At 41.5% G+C, this 11,687-nt stretch overlaps 1 protein-coding gene across 6 annotated transcripts in view; it reads left to right on the top strand.

The window, feature by feature from the left end:
* Syne2 (spectrin repeat containing nuclear envelope protein 2) overlaps positions 1–11,687 on the top strand; it is a 310,222-nt gene that overhangs the window by 262,202 nt on the left and 36,333 nt on the right. For all 6 annotated transcript variants that reach the window (XM_070032030.1, XM_070032022.1, XM_070032015.1 and 3 more), the window contains 5 exons: positions 92–286; positions 2,767–2,892; positions 7,601–7,756; positions 9,619–9,777; positions 10,735–10,901. In XM_070032030.1, coding sequence (XP_069888131.1) covers positions 92–286; positions 2,767–2,892; positions 7,601–7,756; positions 9,619–9,777; positions 10,735–10,901 — 803 coding nt within the window. The remainder of the gene's footprint in view (positions 1–91; positions 287–2,766; positions 2,893–7,600; positions 7,757–9,618; positions 9,778–10,734; positions 10,902–11,687) is intronic.

The raw sequence follows: 11,687 nt of genomic DNA, 5'->3' as shown, positions 1-11,687 counted from the left end.
TAAACACCAGAAGTTCGGAAGGAAATACATACTAACACACATTTTTATCAAATCAGAGGCTCAACCTCATCACTTTTCTTTGTCTGTGTAGAATAAAGAGATCCATTTGCAGCGCTGGAGAACCACCTATGTGCTAGCCTTGGAAGCTGGGGAGAAGTTACGGTCCATGCCTGCCCTGGGCGCTCAGGCATCAATTGATGAGATGCTCACTCAGCTTCAGGACACCTGGAAGGACACAGAGCTGCAGCTAGGCGAGATGATCAAGTGGTTCCAGAGCATTGTAGAGGTGACCCTTCACTTACTTTTCTGTTCCTGATATCCACATACAGTGCAAGTGGTTTTGTTTGCTATGTGAAAATGGCAGAGATTTTAGAAAATCTAATATTGGCAGTGTTCCAGTGAAGGTTAAGTCCTACTAATCTTTGAGTTGTGCCAGTCACTTAATAAGAATACAGCATGGAAAAAGCTCAGTGTTGAGTATATAAGTACTTGAAGTACTATCAAGATATGCTTTTTTTGTATGCATGTGTGCCAGTCCTGGGACTTGAACTCAAGGTCTGGGCTCTGTCCCTGAGCTTCTTTTTCTGAAGTCTAGTGCTCTACCACTTGAGAGCTCTACTTCGAGGGCTTTTTTTTTAAACTGGTTAACTGGAGATAGGAGTCTCACAGACTTTCCCATAGCTTCAAACCATGATCCTCAGATCCCAGCCTTCTGAGTAGCTAATACTGGTACAGGCTTGGGCCATTGGTGCTTGGCTTATTAAGATGTATCCCTCCCCACCCCAATCAGTTGTGGGGCTTGAACTCAGGACCTGTGTGCTATCCCTGAGCTCTTTTGTTCAAGGCTAGCTACCACCTTGAGCCATAGCACCATTTCCAGATTTCTGGTGGTTAATTGGAGATTAGGTCTCATGGACTTTCCTGCCCAAGCTAACTTTGAACCACATCCTCAGATCTCAGCCTCCTGAGTTGCTAGGGTTACAGGCAGGAGCCACCAGTGCCTGGCTAAGATGTACTTTTATGAGTACATTCTACATGTGTTCTACAGTCCTGGGGTATAATACATAAAAATAAGTACAGTGATACTAAAGTCGTCTGCCATCATCAGAGAATGTACTTTTCTACACAGTGAACATCCTAGATAATTTAGGACTATTTATTTAAGAAGTAAAATGTTTTATTCTAAGTCATTAGTAGAAAAGTCATTATTTTGCTTTGTATCTCAAGGACTCTAAACTATAGTGATCCTAACATTATAATGTTCTTTTTGAGTTCTGGTACAGTTTTAATTGCTTTTCTTTCTCTCTTCTGAATATTAACTTTTTTTTGGTGCTCATTGTGGGGCTTGAATTCAAGGCTTGGGTGTTCTTCCTGAACTTCTTTTGCTCAAGGCTAGCCCTCTACCACGGAGGCACAGCTCTACTTTGGCTTTTCCATGCTTAATTGGAGGTAAGAGTCTCATGTATTTTCCTCCCAGGCAAGCTTCAACGCATGATCCTCAGATCACAGCTTCCTGAGAAGCTAGAATTACAGGTGTGAACCACGGGTGCTCAGTAAGCTATCTGTTTTACATTCTGTTTTTGTCTGAGCTACTGAAAATGGTCCACTTTCCTCCCTATCTGCTGTGTATCCCCATAGTAGATAACCAAGCTTTAGTCAGTGATGTTTATTCCAAATCAAGAGCCAGTATTCTCTGAGCCTGTTTTCTCATTTTTAAATGTGACAGTATTTTCCTGCTATGTCCTATGGTTGTTATGATTATAATTTATTAATATTGTTTGAGAAAGCTTGGCAGACCACACAGTACCTGAAGCAAAAAGTGGCAGGTGGAGAGCAATGGTGAAGGGGGAAGTTGGATCTGAAGAGGTTAACCCAGCCAGGCATCAGGAAGAGAAGAGCAGGGGGAAGGGAGAATGGGGTCAGAATACTTTCTGTTCACATGTGAAAATGTTGAGATTAGTTTGAGCAGGCAAAGAGAATGAAATAATGTGATTCAGGGAGAGAGTCTGACCAAGGTTTATTGTATGCCTATATGGACATATCAAAACGAAAACCCCTTGTACAAGTAAATGATGCAAAAAAGTAGAGAGAGCTAGGTGCCTTCGGTTCACACCTGTCAACTACTCAAGAAGCTGAGATCTAAGGATTCTGGTTCAAAATTTGCCCAGGCAGGAAAGTCAGTGATACTAACTTATCTCTAATAAACTACCAAAAAAACCCAAAAAAACTAGAAGCAGAGTGTGGTGGCTCAAGTGGTAGAGCACTAGCCTTGAGCAAAAAAAGCTCAAGCCCTAGGACTCACACACATACACACACACACACACACACACACACACACACACACACACACACACACACACACGTAGATGGAGACAAGAGTCAGGGAGGGATGATATCAGAAAAGATGAAGAAAAGTAGCTGAAAGCTTTTTGTTAAATCACATGTCAAGATCACAAGTAGTAGAAACTAATCCTTAGCAGTTCAAATATGAGGTTCTCCAACATTAAACTAGAAATAAGATTAGATAGATACACGGAAGGAGAAAGAACTAGTTCCAAACAATCTAACCCAGAGCCTCAAATGAGCCACAGGGCAAGCTGACAGCCCTTTCAGATCAGCTGCAGGAGACAAGGAAACAGGTTTTCTGGATGATTTACAAAAATCATGCTTCAAAGGAATACTATGTGGATTAAATGAGCAATTCTATTACTGCTGTTCGTTCTTAAGATCTATGAATTTACCCATTTTAATCCTGTTTTCAAATAGACCTGGGACCAGTGTGAAAAGAAAATCAAGGAGCTGAAAAGCAGGCTGCAGGTTTTAAAAGCACAAAGCAGAGACCCTCTCCCTGAACTACATGAGGACCTGCACAAAGAAAAGGAGCTGATGAAGGTACTGGAGTCTGAACCCTTGGTCAAGATACTCACTCAGCTCTTTTCTGGACACTTCAAGAGTTTGCTTGCCTGTCTCAGTATTCACACTGAGATTTCTGTTCACTTGGAAGGTTTTTATCCTATCTTCTAACATCATATGCAGGTGTCTTCTAGCTTTCCCTTGAAACTTTTTACAATCCTTATGTGAAGATAAAAAAGACTTGAAGAGGGGCTGGGAAGGTGGCTCAGTGGTAGAGTGTTTGCCTTGCATATATGAGGCCCTGTGTTTGATTACCCAGCACCACATAAGTAGAAAAAGCCAGAAGTGGTGCTGTGGATCAAGTGGTGGAGCGCTAGCCTTGAGCTAAAGAGCTGAGGGACAGTGCCCAGGCCCAGAGTTCAGGCTGACTGACCAACAAAATTTAAAAAAAAAAAAAAAAAAAGACTTGAAGAAATACCCTTCTTAGGATGTTAGAGGTTTTCTCCTTTATGTCTTCTTTCTGTTTCTCTTCTGTAATGTAATATGACTTGAAATCTTAGAGGCTATATCTAAGATTTATTCTTTTAACAAATAACCTTATCTTTGAAATAAGAGTAAAGAATGACTACAGATTTTTTTTTAATCAGTAGGTTAGTTTTTTTTTGCTTAAGTACATTTTTATAAAACTTTGCAAATTTTTTCTGCCTAATTGATAGCACACTACTTTGCAGAAGGCAAAGCCAACTTACGGATAGGAATATGACTGTAAAATTTCCACATCAAGAAGTTCTGCATCTTTCTTTTCTGAAAATTTCATGTTCAAAAGACATGGAGAGGAGACCCTTTGCTAGTAGCTCATGGCTGCAATCCTAGTTACTCTGGAGGCTAAGATCTGAGGGTCATTGTTCAAAGCCAGACTGGACAGGAAAGTCCTTGAGACTCATCTCCAATTAAGCACCAAAGAAGCCAAAAGTAGATCTGTGGCTCAAGTGGTAGAGCTCTATCCTTGAGCTCAAAAGCTCAGGGACAGTGTCCAGGCCCTGAATTCAAGCCTAAGGACGGTCACCAAAAACAAAAAAAACACAACACCATGGTTCAAGTGGTAGAGTGCTTAACTAGTCTGTGCAGGGCCCAGGTTCCATCCTATCACCATAAGACACTGAGGACCTGTTAAGTTGTGGTTTTTTGTTTGTGTTTTGGGGTTGTTTTGTTTTTCTCTCTTAAGTGATTTTAAAGATCAAATGAAAAAAGTAAGTGGTATTTAATGCCGATAAACCCAACAGTCAGCCGGCTGAGGCAGAGAGATGGTGAGTTCAAAGGCAGCCAAAAAAAAGGAAAAAAAGGAAAACCATTAGGAAGGACTAAGTAGTAGTGTTCTTGAAGCCATTTCACAAATGAGGGTGGTTAAGGCTTCCTACATCTTTTTTTCTTTCTTGCAAAATTTTCTAATGTGCTAACTAAAAAAGTGAAGCACTGGTGGCTCATACCTGTAATCCTAGCTGCTCAGGAGGCTGAGATCTGAGGATCGCGGTTCAAAGCCAGCTCGCTCCTTCCTTCCCACTGCTTACAGCAAGCATATGAATGCAGTTTGTCCCTTCTTCAGTCACTTGGTATTGTGGGGTATTTTTTTAACTTTTGCTAGTCTGACAGGTGTGGCATCTCTTTACAGTTTCTGATTGAGTATTTTTCATATCGCCCTGTCATATCTACCCTTTTGTGAATTGCCTGTTCATACTTTTTATTCAATTTTGTGTTGACCTTATTTGTCATCTTCTTGATTGAAATACTGCTCTAGAATACATTCTTTGTAAATGTCTTCAGCCATAGGAAAGCTTGTTTTTCTACTTTTGTGTGTGTGTCACTGTCTGAACAAAAGACTATGTTGTTGTAATATAGATGAATGTATTGGTATTTTCCTATATGATTTGTGTTCTCTTTTCCTTTGGGAAATAAATATCCATGCTTAGAATACACTCTTTTAGGCAGCTGGGCACTGGTGGCTCATGCCTGTAATTCTAGCTACTCAGGAGGCTGAGATCTGAGAATCACAGTGCAAAGCCAGCCAGAAAAGTCCGTGAGACTCAACTCCAGTTAATCACCAAAAAAAAAAAAAAAAAGCAAAAAATGCCAGAAGTGGAGCCATGGCTCAAGTGGAAGAGCACTAGTCTTGAGCTCAAAAAGCTCAGGGACAGCAGCCAGGCCCTGAGTTCAAGCCCAGGATCAGGAAAACAAAAACAAAAACCTCGTATTTCCCTCTGAAAACTTTTGTTGCTTTCTGCCTTTGCCTCTTTATTTGGTTTTAGGAATTGTTTACAAATGCTTTAATTGAATGCCTATTTTGAATATTATTCAGATAGATAACTAGTTATCCTGGTAGCTGTTTATTGAATAGTCCAGAGTCTGATCTCAAGTTCTCATATAGGCTTGTTTCTCAGCTCTGTACCCTATTTTCTTATTCCATTTCTTCAGCTTTACTGTCAATCTGTCTTGATTACCAGGCTTTATTATAACAGGTCTTCATTTCAGTGGTGATGTGTAGCACTTGCTCTTCCACATTCCTTGGTCTTTGTTCTTCATAATCGCTCCCCTTTGCCGCGTTGCTAAAGATCAAACCCCGGGTCTGCTGCATGCTAGGCAAGTGCTCTACCACTGAGCTGCACCTTCACCCAGCTCTTCACTTTGAGAAGCAACCTTCCAAACTACAAAAAGTCCTGATAAGACTTGCTAGTATTGCATGCACTTTATAGAGTAACTTGATGCAAATTAGTATCTTATTGAAATCGAGTGCCAGTTCACAAATGTGGCATAGTTCTCTGTTTAGCTATTTTTAAGTATTGTCAGTAATGTTTCATTTTCTTTACATAGTATGATGTATCTTCGGTTAGAGATAGTTCTTGATATGCTTTTGTTGTTTTTTTGGTTATTGAACTCAGAGCCTGGTGTGTGAGAAGAAAACAACCTACTGCTTAAGCCACAATACTGGTCATTACTTTTGAAACTATTTTAAAATACTTATTTTATCTTTTTTGTGTGTGCTCGGAGATTGAGCCTAAGGGGTAAGGTGTGTGTGTGTGTGTGTGTGTGTGTGTGTGTGTGTGTGTGTGTGTGTGTGTGTGTGTGTGTGTGTGTGTGTGTGTGTGTGTGTGTGTGTGTGTGTGTGTGTGTGTGTGTGTGTGTGTGTGTGTGTGTGTGTGTGTGTACATGCGCAAGCGTGTGCACATGTCTACTCATGCCAGTATGGGGCTTGAACTTAGGGTCTCGTGTGTGTGTGTGTGTGTGTGTGTGTGTGTGTGTGTGTACATGCGCAAGCGTGTGCACATGTCTACTCATGCCAGTATGGGGCTTGAACTTAGGGTCTCACACTCCCTTAGCTTTTTCCACCCAAGTGCAGCCTTGAGCCACATATTTAGTTTTTTTTTGCTTGTTAATTGAAGATAAAAATCTCTCATTTGTCTGCCCAGGCTGGCTTCAAACCACAATTCACAGATTTTAGCCCCTTTGAGTAGCTAGGATTACAGACATAAGCTTGTAGTAATAATATTATTAATAATAATTAGTAATAAAAATAATAGACAGCTATTTTTTTTTAAAAAATGACAAATGAGCCAGGCATTGGTGGCTCATACCTGTAATTCTAGCTACTTAGGAAGCTGAGATCTGAGATTGAAGTTCAAAGCCAGCCCAGGAAAGAAAAGTCTGTGTGACTCTTATCTCCACTTAACAACTAAAAAGTCAGGAGTAGAGCTGTGGCTCAAGTGGTAGAGCACTAGCCTTGAACGAAAAAGCTCTGGGATGGCACCCAGGCCCTGAGTTCAAGACCCAGGGTCAGCACAAAATAAATAGATTTTTAGAAGACAAATGAACCCCAGGGAATGGCTTATGGTCGTTTGTCTAGCTTTCTTGAGACTCTTAGTTTGATACACAGCACCATGATAAAAAAAAAAAAAAATTTTGTAGCCCATGGAAATCTTTTGCTGATTAATCTCTACTAATTATCAGAAAAATTGTGTTTTTTCCATTATACTCTTTCATTTAGAAAGCTAGCTAAAAAATAACTCCATTAGAAGAGAAAATGTTACATGATGACCACTGTAGAAACAATGCATATCTTAGGGTGTTTTATTTTGTGCACCCTAGGACCTGGGCCTTATCCCTGAGCTATTTTGTTCAAAGCTAGTACTCTACCACTTTGAGGCACAGCACCACTTCTGGTTTTCTGGTGGTTAATTGGCATAAGATCTCATGGACTTTCCTGCCTGGGCTGTCTTTGAACAGCGATCCTCGGATCTCAGCCTCCTGAGCAGCTAGGATTATAAACAGGAGCCACCAGCGCTCAACAGGGAGTTTTTTGTTTCTATTTTTTTTAATGAGAAGTTGCGTTTTCTTCCATATTAAAAATATGTGTACGATTATTAAACTTCAACTAATTATTAGATTTCACAGTCCTCTAAATTAGGGTGCTGGCTACATGATTTTTAAATTAGAGCAAGTTACATAAAAATTTGAGCTACCTGAGGAAATGAGAAGGGGGTAGAAAAAAACGTTCCTTTGAACGCAAGGTAGTGTGGAGCTGGCCAACCAGGACTTCGGGCCCAGACAGGGCTGTTTCTCATTCCCAAGGTCCCTCCCCTAGCCTGATCCCCTCCCCCAGAGTCTAATCAAAGGATTAGCCTACAGGTTTGGAAACAACAGCAGCTTCAGTTAAAGGCTTTTTCCCCTGTTCCTTCCTTCTTGTGTTTAAATGCAGGAACTAGAGAAGTCGTTGGCTAACTGGACTCTGAACTTGAAAGAACTTCAAACTATGAAGGCTGACCTGAGCCAGCACATTCTGGAGGAGGACGTGATGGTGCTGAAGGAGCAGATAGAGCATTTGCACAGACAATGGGAGGACCTCTGCCTGCGCGTAAGTCCGTCAGCTGCCCGCACACAGGGCCGCAGTGGCCCCGAAGGCCAAAGCAGAAAGGAGTTTAATTTTGTTAAACCTGAGGCCCTTTTCTGTGGGGTCCTTGGCCACCACTGTTCCTATAGATTCTGAAGTTTAGAAGTCAGCAACATGCACAACAGAAACAGCTCCTTTGTTTCCATGGCACTGTCTTGCTGCAAGTTTGCACATTGTTAAGGGACTTTCTGAAAATAACCTTAAGCGGGGAGAAGAACCCCGGGGCTGAGGGGAGGTGCATGCAGCTCAGCTCTCGCTTGAGTGAATGGTGACAAGTGGTATCTGCCCGTTAGGAGAAGCCTCTAGCCTTGCTCCTTCTGGGCCTGACTGCAGGAGTTGTACTGGGTGCCTGTAAGATGGGGGGTACTCTGCGTGCACATGCAATCAGATTTTTATGTAGAAGAGTTGGGGTTTTTAAAGTCTTAAGAAGTGATCAGATCAGCTGCCAAACTTGGCGGGGGAGGGGGGGTGTCTCAGCAGCGCACTGTTCCCCAGGATGGAGGCATGGTGAGTATTAGACAGTTTATGTCTGTGAAGAGATCAAGAGGAATTAAAGGCTTCAAGTAATCTTAATGATCTTTAAGAACGCATAACTCAAAGGAAAATGAATTCCTTCATCTCATGTCTAAATGTGTTCTAAGCGCTTTATTCAAGGTGGATACAAAACAAAAAGTGTTTGGAATACTTGGGAAGTTCTGAGTTAAGGCAGAAGCAGACTGGAGCCCAGATGTTTCTAATTGTTGCCATTGTGAGATTAAGCTGAAGGTCTGGCCCTGCAAAGCCAGAGTTTTTAAAGCTAAGATAAATAGATGGCGGAGGGATGGAAACAAAAGCGATGGAAACAAAAAGCTTGTTTTTCTAAGGATACATTTTAAAGCCTTTCAAACACATTTGGCTGGGTGGGTGGTACTTTTGTCTCATGCTGAAAGACATGGGGAGGTTTTGTACATAACATGACACTGTGTTTTGTTTCCCTATCTATGGAGTGAGTGTTAAAACTTTACCAAAAGGATCCTCTATGACCCACTTTTAACTCAAAGTATTTAAAGATTTTTTAGGACCTAAGAATCCTTTTGTACCTTTATCAAGGATGCTTTGCATTATTTACATTCAAATTCATTTAAGTAATCCATTTGAACCCTATGACTTGGAGGATCTTTTGCTGAAGTCTGCTTGCTTGCTGGAATTGTTTATATACACCAAAGTATTGGATATTTGGGGGTCAGTCTAATGCTACAGACATTTCTGTGATTTCCATGCAAAAGCTACCATGGATCTGATGAGTGATATGCATTGGTTTGAGTTTTGTTTTATTTTTGCTATGTTTAAATACTTCAACATGTATGTGGCTTTAATTTGCCTGGTACATTATATTATAAATGTCTGGTTTATATTGTAATCTGGATTATATTTTTTAAATTAAACAAGATGTTTGAGAATTTGACAGATTTTCAAAAGGGAAAAGATTTGCGTCAGATTTCAATTAGCAGGTAGTCGGCCATTGTAAATGAATATTGAAAGGACCCAAAACAGAAGAAATCAGTGTGGTACTGAATATCTTCAACTTTTCTTGTTTCTAATGTTTATTATAACCTGGGAGTGATAGATGTGCAACGGGTGGAAGTCAGTCCCTTCAGTCAGCTAGTTGTTACTTTGGCAAAGGTATGTCTGATGATGCTAAACCCTAGGTTTCTCAGAGGAAGAAAACAGATTTAAGTCCTTATAAATGCTGACTAAAATGAATGAAATTCACAGTCCTTTCACCAGAGGGAAGGGCACCTTCCTTGTTGGCTAGCCTCAGCTGCCAAATGCATCTTCATACACAGGTGGCTATCCGCAAACAGGAGATTGAGGACAGACTCAATTCATGGCTCCTGTTCAATGAAAAAAATAAGGAGCTGTGTGCATGGCTGGTGCAAATGGAAAACAAGGTCCTGCAGACAGCAGACATCAGCATTGAAGAAATGATTGAGAAGTTACAGAAGGTAAGCCAGCAGGGGTGCTCTGGTGGGTGCAGTGAAGACCCCCTCCTCTTTTCTGAGAATCTAATGTTACAGGGGCTTTTCCTGGAACAGAGCTGAAGAGACCTGGGAACTACTTTTCATCTTTCTGAGGGAAAAGAGACGGTTCCAGAGAGATGGGAGCCCTTTGTAGGTGGGCATTCAGTGAGGAGAACTGCTTTCTCTGGGTTGGGAAGTCTGGCAGGAGGAGGGTCTTTGTCTCCTGAAGCAAGCAAGCATCTTGGTGTCCTGGACCTATGATGGCATCTCTAGTTATTGCCAAAGTGGAGAGAGAGGTCAACCACAATGCGGTTCGTGATTTTTAGGTGCTCACTAGGCCCCAGGTGTGATGTAGCTCAGTAATACAGGTAACCAGAGTGGTCTTTTAAACCAAAATGCCACACAGTCACTCTGGGACTGAATTCTGTCCATTTGTGGGCTCCCAAAGTAGGTCCATGAGAGAAATCAGAGGGGCTGTCATATTAAGAAAATCAGGACTGTCACACATTTTGAATTTGCTTAGTACGCCTTTCTTGAGTTTTTAGCCTCTTCTGTGGAGTTGTGTTAACTCACAAGTATGAGAAATGTTTCCGTTAAAAAAAAAAACTAAGGGGCACCTACATGTTTGTGTCTGAAGAAGCAATGAACTTGGGAGTTAGGCACTAATGACTCACATCCGTAATCCTAGCTACTTAGTAGACTGAGATCTGAGAATTGCAGGTTGAAGCCAGTCCAGATAGAAAAGACCATAAGACTCTTATCTCCAATTAACCAGCAAAAGAGATAGACGTGGAACTATGGCTCAAGTGGTAGATCGCCAGCAGTAACAGAAGAAGCTAAGGGACAAAGCCCAAGCTCTCATACTGGCACCAAAAAAAAAGAAAAGAAATGAAATGAAATTGGGGGTAATGATTGAGCTTCTTGTTTTGTTGCCTCTCCCAGGACTGCATGGAGGAGATAAACTTGTTCAGTGAAAACAAGTCCCAGTTGAAGCAAATGGGTGAGCAGTTGATACAGGCCAGCAGCAAGACGCGAGCCTCTGAGATCAAAGACAAGCTCAGCAAAATCAACGATCGCTGGCAGCATCTTTTTGATGTCATTGGATCGAGGTAAGAAATGGCCTAAAACTGCTTCCTACTTTCCAAGGTTACTTCACAGAGTGAGCAGACGGAGCGTGTTCTTCCTCTAATAGTAATCTAGCAGTTTTATAAACATACAGATTCAAGTTTGGTGATGAAAAAAACAAACATGGAAATTCTGCTTCCAACATGAAAGGAAATGGGTTCTTAGTAAAGCATTCTTATGGATTAGATTAGGATCAAACCCAGAGCCTCTGGTAGGCAGGTGCTCTATCTCTATGTTTCTTTGAGACCCGGTCTTATTATGTCACCCAGGTGGCCTCCCAACTCCTGAGCTCAGGATCCTCCCTTCTCAGCCTTCAAAATAACTAGAACTATAAGCATACAACTGTGTCCAGTTAGATTAGGCTTAAATGAGAGTTGTGAACTTACATGGAAAAGAGCTTCCTCAGGAGCTATTCATTAGGAATTTTAACTCTGTTGAAACCTATTATCAGCGCAGTAATTCTGCCATCCCTAATGATGCCTCACTATTCCTGTCTCTGTGTGGCAAGTGTCAGAGGTCAGGGCACAGGTTTCTAAAAGCTGGTCCCTGGCTGCTTCCATGGCAGGGGAGCAGCCAGGGGCCTGCTGTACACTCAAGGCAGGGATCCTCTGTGAGCGTGTACATGTACTGGAAGAGCCAGGTCCTTGGTGGGCGTCTGTAAGGGAGAAGAGCTTTTGAGTATCGTATCGTTAGGTATGCACCTATGCACAGCTATGATCACAAGTCAAAAATAATTTTATCTCCTCTCACAGAATAATGAGGCCCAATGT

The sequence above is a fragment of the Dipodomys merriami genome, unplaced genomic scaffold, assembly GCF_024711535.1.
Source record: "Dipodomys merriami isolate MVZ:Mamm:240054 unplaced genomic scaffold, mDipMer1.0.p SCAF_1, whole genome shotgun sequence".
NCBI classification, from domain to species: Eukaryota; Metazoa; Chordata; class Mammalia; order Rodentia; family Heteromyidae; genus Dipodomys; species Dipodomys merriami.
This window is presented reverse-complemented; position numbering and strand designations above follow the sequence as displayed.